The sequence below is a fragment of the Typopeltis vanoorti genome, chromosome 2, assembly GCF_054136105.1.
Source record: "Typopeltis vanoorti isolate ZY-2024b chromosome 2, IOZ_Tvanoo_1.0, whole genome shotgun sequence".
Lineage (NCBI taxonomy): Eukaryota > Metazoa > Arthropoda > Arachnida > Uropygi > Thelyphonidae > Typopeltis > Typopeltis vanoorti.
In genome coordinates this window covers 85,906,948-85,933,363 of record NC_143550.1, presented here as the reverse complement: position 1 = coordinate 85,933,363, position 26,416 = coordinate 85,906,948, and the positions used below count along the sequence as shown (strand labels likewise).

The 26,416-nt window shown below is 33.4% G+C and overlaps 1 protein-coding gene across 3 annotated transcripts; it reads left to right on the top strand.

Annotated features, from left to right (window-relative positions):
- Positions 1 to 265: 265 nt before the first annotated feature.
- Positions 266 to 24,728, top strand: LOC150109223 (uncharacterized). Of its 3 annotated transcripts, none has more exons than XM_090406378.1 (8): positions 266 to 458; positions 2,867 to 2,963; positions 4,912 to 4,971; positions 12,238 to 12,301; positions 16,776 to 16,827; positions 19,339 to 19,385; positions 20,021 to 20,096; positions 21,991 to 24,728. In XM_090406378.1, the coding sequence occupies exons 1-8, from the start codon at positions 369 to 371 to the stop codon at positions 22,210 to 22,212; spliced, it is 708 nt and encodes a 235-aa protein (XP_090262504.1). In that variant the 5' UTR covers positions 266 to 368; the 3' UTR covers positions 22,213 to 24,728. The 3 variants fall into 3 exon arrangements, with proteins under 3 accessions (XP_090262504.1, XP_090262496.1, XP_090262513.1); XM_090406370.1 differs by having other exon boundaries at positions 2,852 to 2,963; XM_090406387.1 differs by having other exon boundaries at positions 340 to 458; positions 2,875 to 2,963.
- Positions 24,729 to 26,416: the final 1,688 nt, after the last annotated feature.

Here is a 26,416-nt window from a genome sequence, read left to right as displayed (position 1 = left end):
AATAATTAATAAAAATAAATAAATAATACGATGGTTAATCGGAAGCGATCGGTAGTGTTTATAATTTGCGTCTTCGGATACATTTGCGTATATTCGTGATATTTCGTGCGTACTCGTAATAGTTCGCGCGCCTGCATGTGCTTTGGTTTCAATAGCATCGGTAGCATAGCGTCAGTAACGCTGCTAGCGCAAAACCAGTGTAATAATAATAACGATATTCTTCCATGATATTTCAGTTTTATAGCAACAACAAACATATGCTTTAGTACATAATTTGATTAACATTAGCCATCGTTTTGCAACCAGTTAGCTATCAATCATATTTATTTATTTGCTCATTTATTTTTGTAATTTCTTTGAGGAAGACTATGAAGTATCTACTACCTGAACCGTATCCTACAAACTGTTCCGATTACAAAACTGAGAATAAGAAAAACAGCAACGTAACTTCGTATAAGGTAAGTAGAATTTTATAAAATATATATTTGAGCTTGTCTCCAGTTAGAGACTTGAGCCAGCATCAATGCATTTGATAGACTACTATTTTAGTATTTCAAATACATAACATTTGCACTGCACATGACTTCATGGAAATTCGGATAATTAGGTACATAAACTACTTGTTCGAGATATGAACAATATCACAAAAGAATAGCCACACTCATTTGATATTAGTGCTAAAGAAATGAGCAGGCTATTCAAACTACAGCTGTTTGTAACCACTAAATGAAACTGTGCCAAAGTAGGAACTGTGCAGGTTATGTTAAGAGAGCAACAGTTGGTTTTTTGAGAAATTTTTGTGAAATTTGCGATATGTTTAACAGAAATTGATTTGTAAGTGCTGCATTATGCAAAGTTTATCATCTGCAAGGAAATGGTTGTTTAATATTTTTCCTTCGACAAGAATTACGACCATTGATTGTGATAATATACTTTCCATACCTGCCTGTTATTGAAAGTACCTTTAAATGTAGCAGTTCAATAAACCTTTGAACTGCTACAGCACGTAGAATTTTGAGTCTAATTTCCGTTTGTTTCTATGTTTTAAGTTGCTTATGAATCTAGTTTATTTCTAAACAATGGCGGACAACATACTGCAACAAAACCTGACAACTGTGTAAACTAGGAAGTATATCTATGATTCTGGTGCAACCTCTAACATTGTCTTCAATGACTGTGCCAGAGTTTTCCAACCATTAATCGTTGAAAACACCATGGTTCAAATTCTCACTAGGATCTGAGGAAATAGTCTAAGGAAACTCGGTTTTGTAGTAGTATCCAACACAAATCCAGGCGTCAGAAAAGCGGTTGGTTTGTTTTACAGTATAAACGTACACAATAAACAGACATATTGGTCTCAGTGCAATTATAACCAATTTGTAACATATAATTGCACTGATTGAATTTATAATTAACAATTATAAATTTGTTAGATATATTTAACGAGTCTGACAAACTTTTGCGAAAACCAAAAAACTTCTCCTTCACTTCTCCTCTCATTTTAGACGGACAAAGGCAGAATTACTCTTTACCTCAATGTTTTGAGGACTCTATAACTTTTGTGCAAATATTGCTTCACAAAAAACAATTTTTTGTGAAGCAAAAAAAAATGCAATATTAAATCATATCCGCTATAATGTGGAAAAGTTCACTTTGCACTCTCGAATTTCAATGAACGAAATGTTTCCTTGTGAATGAGACGATATCAAGGATGACAGGAGGAAATTTTAAACGATACTAGACGAAATTAATATTAAAAGAATGACCAGCATAAAAATCTACCAGATTTTTTTCTTTTGGGCATAAAGAAAGGTTGGATCAAAGATAGATTCCAAAAATTGCAAGACGCAGATAATTCTCAAAGGAAAGTAATTTATGCTCATATTTTATAACAAATCCCAGAGAACATTACTTGCTTAATAGAATAATAGCAAAGGATGAAATCTGAGCATGTCAGCAAGGGAAAATTTTGACATCGTTAATAATTGAAAATATTCAGTTTATGTCACAAGCAAGAAAGTGATTATCTTTTTTGTTGTAAAGAGAACTTTAAACTGAAAACATTGAAATTCTTTTTTGCCTGTAAGATGGGCGAATAAAATTACGTGGAGAGTTACAGCGAATAATTATCTGCATTTATCGAGAGGACCAGAATTATTTTCGTATCATAAAAACTCACGAGCATACACCGATTAAGCATACTTTTTTCAAAGAGGATTGAAGACTAATAGCAAAGATTTAATTCACCCTGCAGAGAAAACTATTTTCAACTATTTAGAAAAACCCAACTTTTTTTCCTGAAAAGTTAAAATAATTACCTATTAAAGGATCATATTTCCGCTAAAATAAGATATTGGACAAATAATACAGACAATACTTCTAAATTGTTTCTATTAATTGATTTGAAAGATGGGAAAGGCACCAAATTCATACATTAATGTCGAAATCAGATTGGTATGGTTGGTTGGTTGACTGAAGCAACTAAGGCAATGGAACCAGTGTGCTATATCTCTCAGTTTTACACATTTGTTGATATTTTGTTCTATTATATTGCATTTTCGTTTCAGTATTCTGCATTGTACTACAATTAACAGTTTTGCATTTTAATATTCTAAGGATAAGCAAATGTGGCGAACGATATGCCTCCGTTTTCCGTTATTTTTGATATAATCAATGTCACTCATGTTTATCTCAATTACCAGTTAGAGAGACCAGTGAATCGGATATTATTAACTTTTACAACAACAACAAAACATTCATTTTCCTCATTAGACGAGTTTAACGCTTTATTTGAATTCTTGTTAATATTTTTACGCTACATCTAATTCTTTTTGATTTTATATTGCAAACGACTTGCACAATTGAGTGCCGAAGAATAAAAGATTATAAAATGGAAAGAAATCGCAACAATTCGTGTCAGGAAGGAATAGAAAAGACGTCGATGTCTTCAGAAGAAAAGCAAGGTAAATGTTTTAAATGGTTAGATTTTCATGATTCATCGGTAATTTTTATATTTCTAAAAATTTAGATTTAGCATATAAAGACTGAGGTATATTCGGAATAAACATATGTTGCAGTCAGTCATATGTCCCACATAATTTGCAATCCTCACTGTGTACAAAACGATAGGTATTTTCGATGCTAAAATATAGCTTCGAAAAGTTTGTTGATGACAGAAAAATTACGAGCAACGTCAGGAGGTACCACTTTCTTGAGTACTCTTATGAACGAAACTTGGTTATCTATTTGAAATATTTAAAATCAGTGACAATTAAAAAGCATTATAGTAGTATTTCGTCTATCCATTTCATTTTATGAATAAAGGATTGAAGTACTATTCGAGTAATAAATTCCACTGGAGAACTGCTTCTAGAAATGGATAACTTCTACTGCGTTATATGCACTGGACAAGCGTAATTATATCAGCTCATATATTTAAACCGATTAGTAAAATAAATTATTAAACATTATTTTAGTTTTAATTATTTCTACGGCAGCAGAAGCTTAATTAATGATACAAGTTTGCATTCAGATAATATTTTAATAATAATAATATATATATATATATATATATATATAATAAAAAATTATTATATATAATTTTTATATAATAGACAATAATCATAGCCATGTTATTTAGGACGGAACTGGAAACTTTACAGTCAACCGATTTTTACAATCTGCTCAATTAACCTTATGTATATCCAGATTATAAAATGTGCTCGGATTCAGCTTTGCAGTATATTTGGAGAAGGAAAGCGCCGAAAGGAAAAGCAACGTAGCAAACACAGTCCAAATTCGAATGGTATATTTGGACTGTGTTTTTTATTATAATTAAAAATAAATATTTTTTGAATAATAACAATTTTTAAAAAAGAAAAGTAAAAGAAAGAAATCAGTGGTTAATTTCCTATGCTCCATCACTATCTTGGGAAAGAATTCGGAAGTATATGAACATCGTTGATAATGAAACTGGTCTCAGTACGAAACTAAGTGATCTGAGAAATATCCAAGATAAGATGCAATCCACTTATGCACGAAAATACATTGGTAAAATAATTATCTCAAGTTATCTCGACAAGGTGTGCTATAAGGAACCATTCTTTCCCTGATCTTAATAATCTATACTTATAGGAAAGTGATAACAGATTTCCCATCAATGGCTAGCTAGTACGAAATGCTGATGATATTATTTGATCAATATCATCCGTGATGTCTTTGATTGTCCTTAGGTGCAGGAGGAATTTCATCGCTCGGTGTGAGAACACCTTCCATACTCGTTTTATATAGCATGGTTTCTGGACTATGTAAAAAATCAATAAATCTACAAAAAATTATAGAATTAATAAAATACAGAAAACAAATCCTTAGTCAGCTCTCGGAACTGATGTACTATAGGTTTTGAACCATTCATCATTGTGAATTCCATTAAAAATATATAAACACAGATTGAACCACAGCAGTAACTGTAACTTGAGGGGGAGTCATTACCATAATAAAGTATCTTGGAATGGCAGTACAGAAGCAGATGAAAAAATAAATTTCAGCCGTCAAAATGGCTCACTATTTATGGCTCCGGTTTTCCCAGCACACTACACAAAATTCAATCTGCTTTAATCAGGATATCAAGACTCGTCGTGTAATCAATAAAATTAGTTTACTAAAATATATATATTATGTATGTTGTTGTTAGTTGCTGGTTACTCTTATTTAATAAACTCGTCTAAGTTTTGATTTTCATATTTAGAATATATATTATATCTGTAAAATTGACTATTGGTAAAAAAGACAAACATCTTTTTTAACAACCGTCTCTTTAATCTGTAGTAAATATTTACAAATATAAAGAAATTTGTTTTGGTTATAACTATTATTACAATTATCATTAAATATGGCTTTATGTTTCTATAGATTGCAAGAATGAATCCTTGAAACGAAGACAGGACCCAAAATTTAAGAATGCTACTTTCCGTAAGTAAGATTTCTCAATTTAGATTTATCGATCTAAGATATCTATATGACTTATTGCATTTCTTAAATATAGTGATTTTCTCTCTCTCTCTCTCTCTCTCTCATTCTCATTCCTCCACTACTTATTATGATTTTTTCGATCTCTGATCTCTGAAATTCTAAGAGACACACAGAGAGAGAGAGAGAGAGAGAGAGAGAGAGAGAGAGAGAGAGAGAGAGAGAGAGAGAGACAGAGAGAGAGAATAAGTGCGTTAATTTGGAAATATTACTTTTCTTACATAGAATGATATGAAGAATAATATTTGAGGAAGTCGTTTTAGATATTTATGGAAATTTACTCCGAAAAGAAACAAATTTTCCTCGGATAGTTAAGACAAATGTCTTTGGAGATTCCATAACATTTGGTAAATTTTTACTCAGAGTCTATTTAACTGTTAAATTAATGGAGAAATCCACTAACGGCCAACTTCTTGAACACCTGGAAGAATCTCTAAAATCACGGTTATAAATATGACAACAGTACACGTTTTCGCTGCTTTGAAAAATATTTGTCGAATTTTTCTTCCTTGATCATCAATGTAAAATTCTGAGAAACATATTCTGGAATAAAAAGCGCCGTCAGTAATATGTCAACTGCATATTTGTAAATATTCAATATATGCAGGGAGAATAATAAACTTTGTCAATTGTCAAAATTAATAATAATAATAATAATAATAATAATAATAATAATAATAATAATAATAATAATAATAATAATAATAATAATAATAACCAATCTGTATATCTGAACACTGGACTGCATACTTTAAAAATCTTTTATACCAAGCAAGGAAGACAAAAACAGAGAAAAATTGCAAGTTCCTGTGGACGAAGAATTCACGGATATTTATGATAAAGAATGAAAACACTCGAGTTTATATAATTGCAAAAGAATTCGACCTACAAAGTCTACCAATATAAAACACTAACTCTTTACATTCTTAAGAACAAGATTAGAAATCACTTAAAAAAAACTACATCATGGAGACCTCAAATATAGGCGAACATATTCAACCAGACAATATAAATTTTAAGGTCCTTGACTATTTGAAGAAATGGTCACAAAACAGTTCCACCAATACCAACTTCACTATCATACACCGAGAAATAAGTATATAAAAACACTGGCTTACACTCATAACACTGCTCAACTACACCTTGTCAAACATAGATGCGCTAATAAACGACAATTTAGGCATACGTTGCAATAAACGACACAGGAATTTAGGCATACAACATTAATAATTACCAAATCTAAACCAAAGAGAAGGCGGTATCGTGTCATTCATCAAAGAAAATACACTGTGATAGAAAAACAAACTCATTTCGAGCATGTGGAAACACTAAACTTGGAAATCACAAATAGAGACAAACATAGTATCAAATATACAAAACCATACTGTAAGAACCCCAGATAATAATCCACTCAGCTTTCTGCATGAGTTAGAAGCATGACTAAGTATCATCAAACCCTATACAACACATAGGCTCATTCTTATAGGAGACATTGATATAAATACTCTTGACCACGCTTCTTCACCCACTAACACATACCTTGTCAGTACAAACCCTACCATTAACTCCCAAACAAGAGAAGAAATACTCAACAACTCACTAACACAATCATGCATTGATCATATCACCATACGGGCTCCCATCCACACATATACATCATCAGTAATTAACGTCAAAATTGCCGATCACTGCTTTGTCTAAACTTTTTTTTTTACGTTACCTACCCCACTCTCACCATCAAAAATGTTTACAAAACTCGATCATATTAAAAAGCATTGTCGACATCACTGGAAAAAACCTTGAAAACCCAGACTTTTACAAACATTTACAAACATTATACAAAGACACAAGAAATCAACTAACAGCAAAAATTCGTAGCACAAAAAGACAGTACTACTTTCAAAAATTCCTGGACTATAATGACAACATGAAGCAAATACGGACTGCACTCAATGAATTGGTAACTCGAAAAAAGAAAATTTCAGCACAAGATTTCATTGCAAAAAACTTCGGTCAGGACACAAACCCAGAGGAACTAGCAAATCCATTCAACCATGCCTTCACAAACAATATCACACAACTCAAAAAAGACAATCTACCAATTATCAACAAAAAATTACCGACAAAAAGTCAACAACAAACTATGTGTTTTCTACCTGTAATGAAACAGTTCATGTTTTGTTAAACTCTTACAGCTAAATCCAAAGACCACTCCAGGAATAGATAAAATAAGACTCACAGACCTTTTAACACACTTTGAACAAATAAATTCAAATCTCTTGAAACTCGTGAACATAATATTCGACACTGGCATTATTCCATAACAACTAAAAATTGCAATAATTACGCCAATTTACAAACATGGTAAAAGAAACGATACTCAGAACTTCAGACCAATAGCAAACTCTACAAGTCATTTCAAAAATTCAAAATTCAAAACTCTACAAGGCATTTCAAAAAATAACACATAACATAGTACAGAACTATCTACAGAAGTACAACATCATCTCACAAAACCAATACGGCTTTCAGAAAACAAAAATCATCCACACTTTATTAGAAGACATCGCCGACGCAATAAACAAAGTTATCGACAAAAACAAGTACGCTTTCCTTATACTACTTGACTTAACCAAAGCATTTCATACACTTGAACATGACATACTACTCACCAAACTATACCAAAGATGTATGAGAGGAACACTGCATACCTGGTTCAGGAACTATCTCTGAAACAGAACACAAGTAACCAAAATAGGTACATGTTGCAGCCATGGTATACAAATAAAACACGGTGTTCCTCATGGCCCCATATTATCACCCACTCTGTTCAACATATACATTAACGATGTTCATCTCCTGGCATTAGAAGTCAAATATTTCAGTACGCAGATGACACCGCACTACTAGCAATCCACACAGACATTAATACGACTTTCTCCAAAGCACAACAGGACCTAAATGAAATCACAACATACTTCTAGCAAAAACGCAGTTCTAATCCACCAGAACACAGATGTTGACAATACAAAACTCAAGAATCATGCGCCCCGCACCACTATCGATACACTGTCACATATACCTCTGCATTAACAACAAAAATACTTGCCAATGTCCCGAAATGAAACCTGAAACACATGCAAAATACCTTTGTCTTTACATAGATTGCCACCTTAAATGGACAACACATATAGAATACCTACATACCGAACTCTGCATCATCGCAGTGATACTCTTTCAAGTAAAAGACATTATTCCATCCAACATAAAAAAAACTCCTATATCACGGTCTGCGAATCCCTATTCAGTTACGGAATAACAGTCTATGCAAATACATCAAACAGCCACCTAACAAAATTAGAAATATTACATAGGAAAATTGTGTCAACAGTGATTTGGACACCTTATACACAACAACCAATATCCGACCAGCACATGGCGATACACAGAATCCTGATAATTACAAATCTTAAACACTACATAAAATTACTTCAACATCTCTACACCTCTACATCCTTCAACAACTCATATGATTCTTTGTTGAGATCACATCAGATACCCACGCTACTCAACAACCTACCAAGACATTTAAAACACATAGAAGTACAGAACATTAAAACACAAACTCTGGAAAATATACCATTACATTAGCCAGCGCTATCAGCCCGGGGGGACTTTTGGCCTCAAGCACCACATGTCGCCACTGGGCACGGTCCTCTGCGACTGTCCGACACGTTCTGGTCTCCAGCCCGACAGCCTGTAGGTCTTTCTTCTCCTAATCCGCTAATCTCTTTCTCGGTCTCCCTGACGGCCTCCTTGATCGGGGTCGGACCTCCCCCGCTTGTCTCACAGTCCTTTCGGGGCCCATACGGTACAGGTGCTCTAGCCACTGAAGACGCGGGCTCTCAGCTCCATTAAGACATCTGCCGAGTTGTATAAAGCGTGTATGGCAGCATTGGACCGTCTCCTCCAGACTCCTTCTGCCATGACCCCTCCATAGATACGTCGTAGCATCTTGTTCTCGAATAATCTCAGGTGATGAGCTTGTCTCGCCGTGAGAGTCCACGCTTCAGCACCGTAGAGGAGAACAAGCCTGGCGAAAAGGGGACGCACCTGATAAGAGGCCACATTCGCAGCATTTACCCGACTCTGGAAATCAGCCTCGACTTTGTTGTCTTCAGTCACGAAAGAACCCAAGTACCTAAATACCTTCACCTTCTCAAACTTTCCAGCTCCCTCTGGATCTTGAGCAGCATGGCGAGTCATAAAAGGGTATTTTGTCTTCTCGGCATTTATTTTCAGACCAACTTCTTCTGCAGCTTCTTCAATAGCAGTAATCAATGCCACCACGTCGTCCCGTTGATGCGCCATAACGTTCAGGTCGTCAGCGTAGCCAAGAATGCTAACTTGCACCCCCATGTCGACTCCACCTGCCACTTGCTGTGTGTTTCTAATTACTTTTTCCAAAACTAGATTGAAGAGAATTGGAGAAACCTATCACCCTGCTTCACACAGGTCTGTACTTGAAACGGGTCCAAAAGGTCACCTTCTGCTTTCACACTTGCTCTCGAACCAGCTACGCACACTTCCGCCATTTTTCGGAGTTTTCGAGGAATTCCCAGCTCTTCTAACACCTGCAATATTTTTGGGCGTATCATTGAGTCATAGGCTTTAGAAAAGTCTATGAAAATATTATGAACTTCCCGGTTATATTCCCAGCACTTTTCAAAAACTTGGCGCAGCGTGAAGAGTTCGTCTATTGTAGAACGGTTCCTCCTGAAGCCTGTCTGGTAGTCACCAAGGCACTCTTCTGCATATGGTGTGAGGCGCATTAGCATGATGTTAGACAGCACCTTGTAGCCAGTCAACAGAAGTGAGATGCCCCTATAGTTGCCGCATTGAGCCTTATCTCCTTTCTTATATACTGGGGTGATCAGCGACTCCTTCCACCCGTTCGGCAACTCTTTTTCTCGCCAGATCATCAAGATGAGCCGGAGCAGCTGCTCCAGCAGGACGTACCCACCATTCTTCAGGAGCTCTGTCGGTATGCAGTTCACTCCTCGAGCCTTATTATTTTTCAGCATGCGGATAGCACGAGTAATCCTCATAATCAAATACTGCAAATTATGTAACAAAACAGTCAGTATGGTATATAATAATAATGAAGGCACATATATATGATAACAAAGGTACATGAATTTGTATCTAAATAAAAAATTTTGAAAAGAAATAATATGCCTTAAACTGCATACAGTACAATGTACAGAGCATCAAGTGTAATACGCATTAATTGTAAATATATAAATACTCTGTACGATGAAAATAGAAATTTTTTTATTTTAATGTAATGTGTAAACATGCGAAAAATATCTGTAATAATCAGATGTATGTAATTTATCTAAGATATTATGATATTATTATTATTAATATTATTATCCATTATTCAAAAATTCTGTAATCTTCATTGTTAATAGTAGAACACGTGTTGCAAATATAGATGCCATAAAGTATTATTATCAAAATTTGAATTGAAATCAATTCAAATTTTGATAATAATAATTATCGAAATAATAAATCAGTATAGATAACGAAACACATATGCAACACTTAGTGCTGAATTTTGTAAAAATTACAAGCTGAAATGTCATTAAAGATGATTATTGTAATTGTGTAAATATTTTAGAAATCAATAAAAATTATTATTATTATTATTATTATTATTATTATTATTATTATTATTATTATTATTATTATTATTATTTATTATTTTTTTATTGTTCTTTCAAATATTTACATATGTACAATGATCATCTATTCAGTATATTATTTTACAAGGTTCAGCACTTTGTACTACATATAATGAGATTTAAATAGTAATGTTGATAACAGTTGCTGTTTTTTTTATATAACAATCATAATAATAATCTACAATTATATTGTTCAGAATTACATAACTTGTATAATATTACATGTTGTAGTTTACTATTTTTTTTTCAAGTTTGAAAAGGTGAGATTATACAACAGTATTTACACATATGCAATCTAAATATTATGTTTCCTTACACGGTGTAAACTCATGATTTACATTTAAAAGAATTTTTTGTTAACATTGAATACATTTGTTACAGTTATTATATACATTACATACATTTGTTACAATTATTATATACATTACATACATTTGTTACAATTATTATATACATTACATACATTTGTTTACATATGATACATAACTTACATTTGTTTACATGTGATATTTACTTTACGTACATTGGTTTACATATAATGCATACATTACATACATTGGTTTTCATGTGATACGTACATTACATGCATTTGGATACATATGATACATCTTGGATGAGAACTAATTTCTTTGCTTTCATCCTCGAAGCTTATATGTAAGCTTATCTGAGGATGACACCAGTTGGTTATTATGCCTCTCAAAAATCACGGTTGCTCGCCACTAAATCCTCCCATAGCCAGGTAACCTTACAAGTTACCTTCGCAATATGACCTCTAAACTTCAACTCTTTGTCTAATACCACTATTCCTAAATCCCTAACTTCATCTATTTCCTGGAGTACAGTTCCTCAATGTGGTACACAGGTTTTAATCTATTTATCCCAAAATACATGACTTTACATATCTCGTTTTTAAACTGAAAACCCATTAACTTTTGTCCATACTGACAGCTTATTTAAATCGTCCTGCAAGCTGTTCACATCGCCTGTGTTACCTATTACTCTACCTAATTTTGCATCATCAGCAAACAACTGAATATTTCCTTTCAAGTTATTTCCTATATCATTTATGTACAAATTAAACGGCAATGGTCCCTGCACTGAACCTTACGGCATATACCACTAGTCACAAGCTTTCGCCTGGATTTTGCTCTTCCGTATATCACTATTTAATATCTATCCAACAGCTACCCTCTTAACCGCGTAACCAATTTGGTGTGCGAGGAGATGATAAACAAACTGATAATAAACAAGATATTTTATCGCGTTTGACGAATAATATATAATGTAATTGGAATAAATCCATTAAAAGAGATAACAAATTAGGTTTTAAATGGTTTTGGAAAACAAAATAATTTAATTGTTCTTTTATGTTTTCTATTATTCGTACCATTACTATCACTTAAAATATTTTGCAATTACTACTAAGAGTTCATTTTTTAATTTTGAAATATTTTTCTTTTAGAAGCTGTTTTGAGACATTTAAAGAAAATGAACGAGTGCGCTTCAAGATGCAAGCCAGATTGTGAGTAAGTAGGATTTTTAAATTCTCTTTTTGCATCTTTGTATGCAACAACAGTTTATAGTAATGGCTTTCAATATTTGATGCTGAAGTTTTCCCTTTGGATATGCTCAGAAGTATAGAGAACATAGTTGTAGATTACAGGACGCCAATTATTGATTCATACCAAGTGATGTTTGTTTACAAAGGTTTTATGTAAAAACAGTTTTAACACAAGTTTTAGAAATATTTTCCTTTACGTTTCATTTCATACAGGCCAAAATATCTCACATTTTCTAATGTAGTATATATTCATGACCGGAGTAGTCAAGTAGGTCTTTCTTTAGAAGATAGGTTTTAATACTGCAATTCCGTAAACCCGATTGTAAAATACGAACTTGTATACAACTAAATGATAGGAACATCGCTTCTTATCCAGCAAGCCACACGCTCAGTCTGGCTATTGTATACAAACAAGTGGCGCTGTCAGCGGCATATGAAACTGAGCTTCGACATAAAAGCGGTATTTTGGAATCTTTTTTCCATTTCGTGTATGGAGTGAGAACAAAACCTTTCGTGATAGAAACATTCTTGAATATGACTACCAGACATCATTTAATGGATGAAGCCTGGCGACAATTCAAGCCACTGTTAGACTAAAGAAATGCTAAAGTCAGGCGGGTCAGATAGTTGAATGCGAGACATTCCATGGTTCACAAACTGTGGAAATAATTTCAACAGTCTCAAAGTGCATCCCGTAGATACATTGAAGGAAGTCCATGAGCTACAACCACAGTTGGTGACGCATATCCACTGATTAACCACTCTTCGAAACAGGCAAAGGAACTTTGGTATCAGCTTCAACTGTGCTCAATATGCTTCATGAAGATAGTCTCTATGCTAAATGCATGTCAACTACACCTGATGCCAATGGGAATCGTTATTGTTTACAGACGAGTTTCGATTGCTCTACTACAAAGCGATACCAGTCATGCTCCTGAGAGAGAAAGAGAAAGAGAGAGAGAGAGAGAGAGACATAGACATGTTATCATCACTCTAATATCCGTGAAAGGTACACTTGCGGTGTACCTTCCACCTCTTATGGTGGATATAGTGTGCTGATTTGGGGGATGAGTGCATCTCGGTGGCTCCAACGAACGGGATGTGTTTCTTAGCGGAACATCGAACGTTACAACTTATATATAGAGAGAAGGTCATGGATTACTATGTTTGTCCATATGCTGGGCAATGGGGCGGGGCATTATCCTACAAGATGGTAATGCTTGTCATCACCCAGCTAAGCTCTTGGACCAATATCTTCAAGAAGCGACTATCGTATGTATGGACTGGTCAACCACGTCTTGACCTTATTATTATTAAACATGTCTGGGATGATCTGGGTAGAGGTGTTGCTGCTCTCCATTCTCCCTTCCTCAAAATCTTGAGGGACTTTTGGGAGAGTTTTGCAAGAGGAATGGTTGTCACCACCATCTTAGCTACTGAACACATTTATATGCTGTACGAAACATCGCTGTGAGCTTTGACCACATTCCTTATTGAAGCATTTTAACAATCTGATTTTGACATATTATTTTTGACCATTGCTTTCATATACCCATTCTTACTGAATTAAAACTATTAATGTCAAGTTATATCTCCTTGTAACTTTCACATCTACAAAGTAACATGTTTGGTTTCTACAGCAACGTTTCTAGATTACGTATACAAAACAAATAAAATACATTGGTTTCCATAAATTAAGGAACAAAGAAAAAATTTGCTGTAACTCATGAACTGCATTTGTTCCTTAATTTATGGAAACCAATGTATTTTATTTGTTTTGTATACGTAATCCACAAACATTGCTCTAGAAACGAAACATGTTACATTTTCAAGCCTCTAATAAGTGTAGGAAATAGCCCCACACCTGGCGATGACATTCAACTCCGAGTTGTTAACAATCATAAACATTTGTGTCTGAGGCAGGATTTGGAAACATAGCCTGTTGGTTGGGGAACTAACACTCTAGTCGCTCTGCCAACCTGGCAAACAAATCAAATCAGTAATTTCCTTAAAAGAACAGTAGAAATGGCAAGAGTAATAAGACTCTAATTATGATCGCGTTTTCGACTAATTCTTCATTTATATGGTGTTCTCAAAATAAACATGGAAAATATTCCATTGATACAAGTTGTGGAAAGCATTGACTCACCTAAGTTATCAAAGCGTTTAAATAAATCATTAAAATTACTGAGAGACTACAACTTTTGACCATTTTGTTTCCACAATACTCGTAAAGATTTCACCATCGATATCGCTTCCCCTTTCACGAATATTTCCACTGAAGAAATAATAACAGTGAAAAAAAAATCAGCTAACACGTTTTATTCTCTTAGATGGAGTAGGCGAGGCCTTTTTTTAAAACTCTATCCAGCTTTTGAAGACAAGTGGGAAGTTCAATATTCACCGGCAGCCAATCAGAGATAGCTTTCTCAAGAATATCCCTAAGAAGTGGCAACCGATGAAGAAACTGGCAAACAACTGCTGCCATATCTTGGTATCTAACACTAACAGGATATCTTCTTGTCTGAAATAATAATATGGGTTCCACGTTCCATGTTCTTGAGTTAACGGGACGAAAAACCCGAGTCTCGGGGATAAAAACCTACTAACACGTGTCAGAAATTTACTAACTCATGAACCGCTAGAAGAAAGGCTCCATAATAAGTTCCTCCAGTCGGCGAACAGACTTGAACTTAAGTCTATCTTTCGGCAATCTAGCGCATATTATGCAAGCTTCACTTCCACTGAGCTAGAAATTCTCCAAAAATACATATTAAATTTATAACATTATATAGATTCAGGTTACTTTACATACACCTACACCGGTACTATCTACAAACAAGTTCAGTTAATAGGAAGCCTCTATCTACTGCGCAAGCAAATATCTATAAAATAATATTTTTAAAAAAGAGATATAAGCACTTAACCATTAAGACCAATAAGCTAGAAAAGATACATTGAAGTTCGTTTATATAGAGTTATGGTAAGGACCCAATTAAAGAGTTCTTATATTACCTGAACAACCATCCTCCAAAAATTAAATAATTAATGGCAAAGTTAGAAACCAATGTTGTTTTTTTCCCTCTTCACTTTCTGGAATGTCAGATTAGAAATATAGACTATTACCAACAAAAATAGATACTCCATCAGAGATGGTAATATGAAGATGCTCGCCGTTTCCTATTAACACTCAGGGAACACTTGTAAAGTAACAAATATAAGCCTCTGCCTTCCGCCCTCCTCTATTCTGTTGTGTGACCTCTAAAGGGCCACCACTTGACTTTTATGATCCAGAATGAATTTGGGCACTCTTTCCACCATATCTGCTGATGCTATTTGAGTTAAACGTTGTTATGCCTAATGTCAAAAATTCGAAACACTGGAATAATGCACGGTGAAATTTTTTTTTAAAGCGGAAAACTATGATCCTGAAATATTTAGTGATGTTTGTGAGTGGGTCGCGCGATTTTCAGATGGTAGGCATTCAACAGAAGATAACGTAAGGCTGGGAACGCCTATTGCTGTTTGGTAAGATGAAATTGTGAAAAAATTCGTATACACTTCAATATCAATTCACGAGTCACCATTTAAATGAAATTTGAATGGTGACTCTTAAAAGTATATATCAGAAAGGAAGCAGCTTGTGAAATTTTGCTGACATTTTGGGAAAAAAATTGTTTGTAAATCGTACTGCATTCTTTGAAGCTTGGGCAGAGAGTGATAGAGATAGGGAGATCGTCATGTTCCTTGCCGTAAAAGTTTCGTTGACATGGTTTACAAAATCATACCATTTTTGAGAGGATCGTGAATAGGAGATGAATCGTGGTATGAAATGGTAAAAAATGGCAAGACATGGAATGTAAATTGCCGATCTCTCCAAGACAGAAAATTACGACTGTAAAAGTCCGAGTTCGAGAATGCGGAATGGTTTCTTAGATATTTCTGAAATTATTCATAAGAAACTTTTTTCCGTATGGCCAAAAAGGGTAACTGATTGGCCTAATGAAACGAACTGCTTATGAATCCCTTTCCTCAGCTGTTTTTTCGGTACTACTCCCTTCTCATGACGGTGCCATACTGAACAAACAGCTGAACAAAGTGCTGAACAACATTGCGCCTGCATATTTTGCTTTAAACACGAAATAGTTTCTCACTGTCTGCTCCACCTGGACCATTTCTTGTTTCCAAAACTGAAAAGGAAATTTAATACATATTCGTTTTACTTAATGGAAGTCATTCAGGAAAATGACCAATAATCTCGACACTGTACTTTCAGATACCTAGCAGCAGTACTCCTATTTGTATGAAAGATATAATTTAAGAGTAGATTATACTGAGAAATGAATTACTCGCCTTCATGCCGTCGCTCTTTATTTGTTAAATGAATGTTCTCTTGTTAATTAACGGCACACTAGATATATCATTTCTTATATTTCCAGATCGAGAACTTATGAAAATCGTATGGAATACACTCAGTATTTTCAACAAAATGTAAGTTTCTATCGTAACAAATCATAAAAGTTAAGGTTTAGTTGTTTACTTTAAATATTTGTAAACTCCAAATATTTGTATGAATAATTCATACAAATGTTTTTCATAATGATTTGAAAAACGTGTAAAATTTAGGATTTCTTCGAGAATTCCTACTTTGGTACATAACTATATATGAGTGATTAAATACAAAATGGATTTTTTTTTTCAATTTCATATGAAATTACAATCTTGGAAATAATAAATTTGCAAATCTCATAGCATGTAATAATACTGAGGTAGGAAAACATTTTTCAGTGGATTATTATTTTTAAATGAAATCACTACACTTTTGATTGAGAAGCTTTCTACCTTTCTGCAAAAGCTAGTTTTCATTCTTCACAGGTGTTCCTCCCATTTTATAGAACGACAAATTTTGAAAAATGTTTATTTGAAGTTATATACACTTCACAATTTACATTAGTTACTGCTTTTTATTTATTTATTTTTTTGAATAATATTCGGATTCAAAATAACGGAATTCGTTTTATGGCATTTCTCATCGTTATTGCACTTTCCGCTTTGTGTACTTTGTTATCTCTCTGTGTTATTGGACTTTCAGCCAGTATAGCAAAGTAGAAAAACTTTCTGTGTTATTTTTAGTTATTTAGCACAGAGAACTACAGGAATTAGAAGTATGATCGAAAATAAATAAAATTTCTTTAATTGGTAAAGATGTAAATACTCATATGAATGGAATACAGAATATAGTGGAATTGTCTGAGTTTTTTTAATCTAGAACCACTAATTTATATATTGATATTGGAGGATAATAAAATTGATTTTAAGCAACTTATATAAATGCAGAATAATTATAGCTGAATTAAATCATGGCTATTTGGAAAAACAACCTTGATATTTGCCTCTTCGGGACTGCCAGATACTTGCAAAACGGACAGTAAACTACATTATTCAAGATATCAACTATCTGTTTAATTATGTTTTGAATATTTGAAGGATTTTCTCTTAATTAATTAATTGCATAAAGTATTATTTTGTGAAAATTAGTTTTCATATAGTGTGAAATAAAAAAGACACGAGCGATGAGACGAGATGTTAAGAACAGCTTGTTAATTCTTGTAATGGTGTTTTAAACATCAAAGTTCAATGACACACATATACCGTTCTCTAGAGCAGGGTCTCTCAAACTGTGTTCCGCGATACACTAGTGTTCCGCGGAAGGTGAATAGGTGTTCCGCCAGAAGTTCTGGAATTTGTCATTTTAGTTTTCTAAGCATTTTTCATGAAAAATATTTTATAGTAAAAATATTCTGGGGAGAATAATATTCAAGAATATGTCTAAAAGCTCAGACCCAGAACCCCTGATAACATCTGTGTATCGTTAATTTTCAAACATCGAAACCTTTCAACATTTGGGAAAGGGAATGCCGCTGTTTATGACAGGTCATAAAAATTGCCTGCAAGCCCATTACAACAATTGGTCATATCCTCTGTCCTCAAAACTGAAAGAAATGATATCTGTGTAGCAAATGTCAGTGACCAATCAGCAAGGATGTAAAAAGAAAATTTTTCCACTGAAATTGAAGATCAAGGTAGTCTGCATCCGGTTCTCAAATCTATTACTACTTACTGAATACTTTCTTCGCAAGTTCGTATTGCAGTGTGTAAGTGCTTATTCTGAAACCGGAGTGCCGTGATTTTTTTTAAAGTAATAGGAATACAGAGTTAAAACCTAATATGAATAAGAGACAAGGCACTTTGTTTAATTTTATTATTAAGAAATCTCTTATTGAAGGTGTTTGGAACAGATAATGAGTCATCCACCTCAAGCCTACAAAGATCTCCAGGATGTACAAAACGGAGGGGAAAACTACCAGCACACAGAAGAAAAAGTCTGCATTCACTGGTAAGTACTTATAATAATATTATAAATATATTTGGTGATCAGAATGGGATATGTCAATGAAAATCAGCACAAATTAATTTAATAATGGTTTAATCGATGTGTAATTAATTAATAATTATTAATTAATTATCAATTATTATTTAACAATAAAATAAGCTAAATTACCAATTAATTATTAATTAATACACTACAAAATAACCAAGGTGTTCCGTGAACATTTCATGATTTGTGAAGTGTTCCGTCGTAGAAAACGGTTGAGAAACTCTGCTCTAGAGCTTAGCTGTAGGGCTTTCCCAAGCCACTTGAGGTCTCCACTAATCAGGGCGGTGGTCACACACATTGCAATGAAATTCATCACCGGCCTAAACATAATTAGAAATATCCATCCTTATGAGGAGATTCGAACCTGAAATCTGTCGGTTAGAGAGAGAGAGAGAGAGAGAGAGAGAGAGCATACCCTTGACCACTAGGCCAGCATGGCTGGAATTATTTGGCATTATCATTATCAACTTTATGAATTAGATAATAAGTACAATATATTGCAGATAAATAAGCCGCTATTCATAGTTTTCAAGTATATACTTCCTTTATGTTATTTTTTGTAGCCAGAATGCAAAGAAAATGAACAAGATTTGATACACAGAAATACTTCGTAAGTAAATCTCATACTTAGTAAATACATTGTCTTAGATGGATTTTTGTCAGAAGAAAGTATTCAATCAATATAATTATTACTTTTCCTTAAAATTTCCTTAAAACAGATGGAATATAAAATTATGTGTGAAATCTTTCTTGCAAAAGTTCCCCGAGACTTGCACATAAATAACATGAAATGTTTCATGGACACTTTCAAGAATTTCTATCTAAATCATGAGATTTTTTGCGTTGATTATATTTATGGTAAATACCGTGTGTATAATATTAAAAGCAGTTTCTATGAACACGTGTTAATATAACCATAAGTGATCTGAAGAATTCATAGAATATTCCTTAACAGTATATATATATAACCGAATGCAGATATTTTTGAGACAATGTTTATTGGAAGACATTTCTAATATGAATGGATTACTAACGAAAATAAGGTGTAAAGATCCACATATCATTTGGAAACTGCCCTTCATAACTAATAAACAAATCACAGTCACAGTTTATATAATTCTTTTGATAAGTTAATGTTACTAATTGTGTTTCTTAAACAATGTTATTTATGTTATATAAACAATATATAATATAAAAATATAAACGATGTTATATAGATATATTCCCTTCTTATTTATGTTTCAGTTGTGTTGACCTCACCATTAAAATGAGTTTTCAAAGGATGGAATTAACAACTTACATTTACAGACCGAAGTACGAGGTGAGTAACACTGAATATAGATTAATATATTGTTAAGTAATTAACTAAGACTTAGTCCCCGAATATGATATCTTGTTAATAACAAACGAAAACATCTCAGGTTATAAACTGCTATTAAAATTCGACACTCTTGCTCTTAGTGAAGAACCATTAAGAGAAAAGGTGTCGAATAACTTCTGTTTAACGAGTTTTACATAGTGCTTCACTTCCTTACATTTTTCTTTGTTTTGTTTGGTTTCTCTTCCTGAGTTCACCATCGAGTTCTGATTATTCCATCCTTGCAGAAACGTTCACAATATGCCTCTCTAGTTGAAACATTTCAACGTTTTCTTCAGGATTTGTTATTGAATCTCCAAGGTTTAATTCTTGTTTTCAAATGAATGCCTCCATTTTTTGTTTGAATAACGTTTGTATAGTTCTTAAATACTCCCGTTTTCGATATGAAATTCCATTTTATCCTGCTCAAAACTGACTGGTGATCATGGTAAACACTAGTGGGAAAACATTGCTATCAAACAATAGTCAATGATATTGTTCTGGTATCTTGCATCTTCTCTCCATTCGGGGTTATGCATATTTGTATGTTGAAATATGTTCGTAATAATAACCAGACCACATTCTGAACAGAAATACAACAGGTGCTCATAACTACTAATTATTAGTTCTCCAAAGTTTAATAAAATAATTTTTTCTATAGTAATTACCTAATCTGCTATTCAGATCTTTACTAAAGACTTACTTTTCTTGTTTCGTAGTTTCAAATGCTTCTCCTATGCCTTCGAAAAATGCCTTAAAACGGCCAATATGGATGAAATAGTGATACCAAATTGCACTTCTTATCCATTTTATTCAATGGGTTTCAGAGCTTCGTATCCTGATTTATCTCGACGTCTATAGACGTCGTGGCCGGTTGGTGGGTTAACTTCTTTCAATTTAAAATCTTCTATGGGATTATATAGAAAAATAATTCTAATGTTAGGTTCTAAATTCTGGTATTTGCCTTCATTAGAAATGAAATTAAAGATATGGAATCAAATAAGATAAAATGGCAAGACTGAAGATGTATATATGAAAAGAATAAACAGATTAAATAGATCAAAAATTAAGAGTTTAGAAAAAGAAATGCATGCTTGCAGAACATGACGTGAAAGCTGTATGACGATGTGCTGACAGATTAGGGAAAATCATCGTGAGATAGTATAAAGCAAAACCTCCTGTGAGCTTGTTTATTCAGATAAACAAGCTCGCAGGAGGTTATTGAGATAGACTTGCTTATTGAGATAAAGATGTTATATTAGATCGGAAAATATGTAAGATAAACGAGAACATTACTTTCAAAAGAACCCAACTCCACTGAAAATCGTCCACTGTATCAATTCTATAAATGATATTTTTATAGATTAAAATGATACTGTGTTATTTTAAATGTTTTCCTTTTTTGACCTAAATTTTCTTGATTACATTCTTACTGTATACATATTTAATGCTTTTTTTCAATAAATAGTAATTCAGTTAGCTAAGCTTATTTCTGCTCATTTTTATATTGATAAGTATAATGACGAGAGGAAATGCTGCATTATGTCTTGCTTCAAAAGAAAACGGACTTCACCAAGTACCTTCTATAAAACATCTCACTCACGATGAGGCAATCCTTGGGACTTTATGGAGATGCTCCAAATAATATTTTTTTAAATAAATAAATAAAATAATAATAATAGTGTAGGGCTGCATAATTCATTTTAGTCTAATCACACGTATATCATATTTACTTATTAGTAATCAATCCAGAAAGTAATCATTTTTATTATTACTGCAAATGTTATATAAATAACAAAAATCTTACTTATATATTATCCTTTTAATTATTATTTTTCTTTTGTGCACAATCTTTTAGGAAGTGGAGCTATTCAGTTACATCGGAGGCTTCATAGGCATCTGGCTTGGAATGTCTTTATTTGCTGTATTTGAGTATTTTGAAGGGGCGTATTTCACGTTAGGTCCATTTTGTCACCGCTTTCTCTGTAAAAGGAAACACTCCACAAAGCGCAGAAGAGTCAACGTTATTTCAAAAGAGACGGTGCCAAAACCTTTATGGCATTACCGTGGACTTGAATGAGAAAGTTACCACGGTGTGATTACATATTTACACTACTAAAGTAATGTTTCATTTTTCTGATTTAAATGAAAAGAGCAATTTCATAAATGCAGATATCTTCTAGATCATTCTCTACTAAATTAACTCACTGCAGATCCATACGAATATGATATACGAGGAAAACATACTATACTTTTTGAATAATGGCTTCACACATGTAAGATAAAACTAAATATCATTTATTACTCCTATATATTTCGCGTAATATGCAATGAGTTCAATATGTCATGTCTCTTACGTGTGAAGCCTTATTCAAAAAATATACGACTAAAACTTACAAGTCTCTATCAAACAATTAGTAAACGCAGGAAAGACTTTAAATATATTATAGCTTCGTTTTCTGTGGTTAGTAACAGAATATAGGGAGTAAATCCCTTACAGAAGACAACAAGAATGATATTCAAGCACGTGAAATGGTGATAATGTTTTGGTATTCTCCCATTTAATTATCTTAAAACTCATTCACTGCTTGTAGTTCCGATGACCATTTCTCTCTTGGGGAAATTATAAAGGTTTCTGAATTCCTGAAACATTGTCAAGCAGCTGAAGATAGTAAAATTAAGCCATTATAGAAATAGGTGTAAGGTATTTTAAAAAGTTTTAAGTAACTACATGTATTCAATACAGTTATTATCTTGAAAATATGAAGTTTTGCTGTTTTCCACCATCTTCTTCCTCTGGAAACTTCATAGAAATTTTCCTCAACATAGCGTTCAAAGAAACCTTATTAATTTACCATTTTTATTTTCAGAAAATAAAATACAAACATACTGAATATAAAAAATATTTTCATTTTTACAAAAGCATTACTTTTGATATATTTACAGTCCAATTTTTCTTGCTTTTAATAACCTTCGTAAAAGTGTTTCATAATCTTCGACATCCTTATAGATGACATCTTTATTTCGCCAAAGAATCAAAGCAATGAGGCAAAGAAATTATGCCTCATTTGCTAACCGCTTTCTAGAACTACAGTAAACTTTAGTAGGGATACGTTGCATCTGTAGTGTAGTTCCTTTCTAGGAAATTCTTTGAGACGAGCGATTATATTTAATACACAAATTTAATATTTGACATATAGCATTATGCACATGTTTTATAATATCCAGTTTGAAGTACTCCCTTCCATCAGTCTCATATATACACTGCATCAACAGAAGTTAACATACACCATAATATGAGAAACAAACAACCATCGCGGTCACATTAATAAGACGTAGTGCCTACGTTTGGTGCGATGATTGCAAAAATCCTCCTGGAAATCCTTTCCACAAACGTACGATGGTGATCAAAGGGAATTTTGAACCATTCTTCCTGTACGCATGTAATGAGATTCCTGACTGTTTTTGATTGGCCTTCCCTTGACCTCACCTGACGCCCTACTTTATCCAACAGATGTTCAATAAGGTTGAGATCAGGGCTCTGTGGTGGCCAGTTAAATGTGGCGACTTTTATTTCCACAAACTATGCAGTTATAGCAGCAGCTTTATAACACCGGAGCCTTATCAGTTCCTTAGAACCGCCACAAAGTAGAAATCATTGCATTGTTCAGAATCTTCAGATACCTCTCTCTGAGTTCAATGACCTTGAACCACAAAGAGAGGTTCAAGGTCAAATCAGGAAAGACAGGACCATACCATCCAACTGCCACCTCCAAATTTCATAGCTGGTTGGTTACGCACTCTGCTAAGAGACGTACATCGGCAGTCGACAGATCTGCGCCAGTTCATCTACCCGGTATAGGGTGTAGCTTGATTCGTCGCTACATAACTCAGCTTTCCAAGTTTCCAATGCACACGTACTGTGCGCCACAGAAGACGACACCGCATGTTGGTTCAGGAAATGTGGGACTTGCAAATTGTGGTTCTACCAGGGGACACATGTTGTGAGCCCCAGTTCTAAATGTTTTTCTGCAGATTCGTGTTCCAGTTGATGCTCAGAACTCCGCATTCAACGGTTCGGCCAAAGAATGTCGGTTTTTACATATTAATATTCAGAAAAAATGCATTTTTCTAGTGAAGAGCAATGGCAATTGTTTATGATAAAATTAGTTGCTGATGCGTCTAGGAACAGTTCATATATTATGTGAATATGAGTCAAATATTTTTTTTTTTTGAAAAGGAAATTTTATGATTTTACCAGATTCAAAAATATTTGTACATATGTAATCTTTCCGTATTTATTCTAATACAGAATTCAGTGTATTTTATTTTAAGCTGTTACCCACTTTTCATTTATAATATTTTAATGTGAAAGGCAAGGCGAAATATTTGCTACTAAAGATATTCAACAACACAAGTATCACATTATATCAATATATGTAATTATTAATAAAAAGGAAAAAAATAATATCCTAATTTTTTCTGTATACTTAATTATCGATGTGTTTAACAGTGTGAAAACACTTTCTATTGCATAGATTTATAATATACGGTATGTGTAACAAAAATGTAATAAAATATGTAACGATATACGATTGTGAATGAAATCTGTCATTAACAGTGGCTTCTGCGTTGTAATTACAAAAACATCTTTTGAAATGGATATCAAAGTACTACACTTATGAAACTTAATCGCATCTTTTCAGTAGAAACACACAATAAATATGATAATCCGATAACACACAATGGAATTATGTAAGCTATAAAACACATTTTAACTAATGAATCTGAGAGATTATTACGAAATCAGAAATAATGCAAGCTTGGCTGGCTGAACGTTTAGTCACTCTTCAAACAACATGGTGCAGGATGGAATTCTGTCATGGACAGAATTCATCTCCCCCTCCCCGAAGGACAATATTTCGTATTGTCCTTCGAGGAGGGGGAGATGAATTTCATCATCAAGAAGGAGATTACCATCCAGCTTACTGGAAACCTGAAGCAGCATCAATAAAAAAATAATATATAAATATTTATTACTAAAACGAATAATTTGTTAAGAAAAAGAAGCAAAATTCCTTCCTTTACTTCCTGAAGTTTTATTAAATTTTTATTAAAAAATTTAATAAAAAAATATAAAGACTGAATAACAAAGGAAAAAAACTCTAGCGAACCTACAGTAAGAAGGAACTGTAAGTTTACAAATGCATTTAGCCTGTGGGAGCCACATGAAAACGTTGATCAAAGACTAAGACTATTGACATAAAAATTCTGAGGAAAAACTAACGGAGTGAACAGATGGCATCAACGACAAAAACAAAATCATATAAAACATGTGAGAATAATTCAAGAGTAAGTGAGTACAACCGATCTAAATTGATATGGTCAGTTAAGGAAGTACCAGTGTTTTACGCAAAGATTTAGATCTAGGCGGATTGTTACTGATAATGATGTCCTAGAACAGGTATGGGCAACCTTTCCTAGTTCGGGGCCAAATTATCATTCCGTCTCCGAGTCAACGGCCGGACCAAATTATTAAATAAAATAAATTAATATTAAATGAATTAAAACAAGTTGCTACTTCATATTTCATTTATTTATAATATAATGCTTTGGTATAAAGTTCTAAATAAATTTTATAATATAATGAACGATATAACAATTTAATGTGAAGATTGGCCTTGTACTTCAACTATGAGAGAAGGATAATCGCATAGAATTTTTGAGGTTATCGTCCGTTATTCTTGTCCGAATTTTTTATTTATTGTATTTCATCCTCGAAAAACCTGTTCACACATATATGTGCTGCCGAAAAGACAAATCATTTTTCTTGAAAAGGCGCGTAAATTTTGTATATTTTTCTTCCACCAAATAAAATGTATAAAAATACGTCAAAGCAATGTTGTTAAATTGTGATTTTAGTACTAAATCCGCCTGAAGCTCAACAAGTTCCATCTGTTAGTTTTCTGGCACATTATTTACATCAGCATCCATCGGACGAGCAAATATAGCGAATGTGGAGTCTTTGTTTTTGAAGTCGGCAAACTTGTATCAAATTGCGCTATTAGTACCTTCAGTTCATCTCCATAACAATTATAAGGGATATTTTATGAGTTGCTAGAGTAGGAAAATGGTAACAATTTTTAGCTCTTATCTGACTTTACAACAACCTTAGTTTATTAAAAAAGCTTTGACAAGTCCATGCAGTTCATGAACCAGTTGTCCTTGTTTTTGCAATTTAAGATTCAGTTCGTTTAGGTATCCGGTGATATCTACAAGGAATG

Bases quoted from the DNA above. Each gene is read 5' to 3' on its own strand.
- LOC150109223 (XM_090406370.1), top strand. From the start codon at position 369: ATGAAGTATCTACTACCTGAACCGTATCCTACAAACTGTTCCGATTAC. The intron at 12,302-16,775 runs GTAAGTAGGATT...TTATATTTCCAG, and splicing joins AGATGCAAGCCAGATTGTGA to ATCGAGAACTTATGAAAATC. The intron at 19,386-20,020 runs GTAAGTAAATCT...TTTATGTTTCAG, and splicing joins TTGATACACAGAAATACTTC to TTGTGTTGACCTCACCATTA.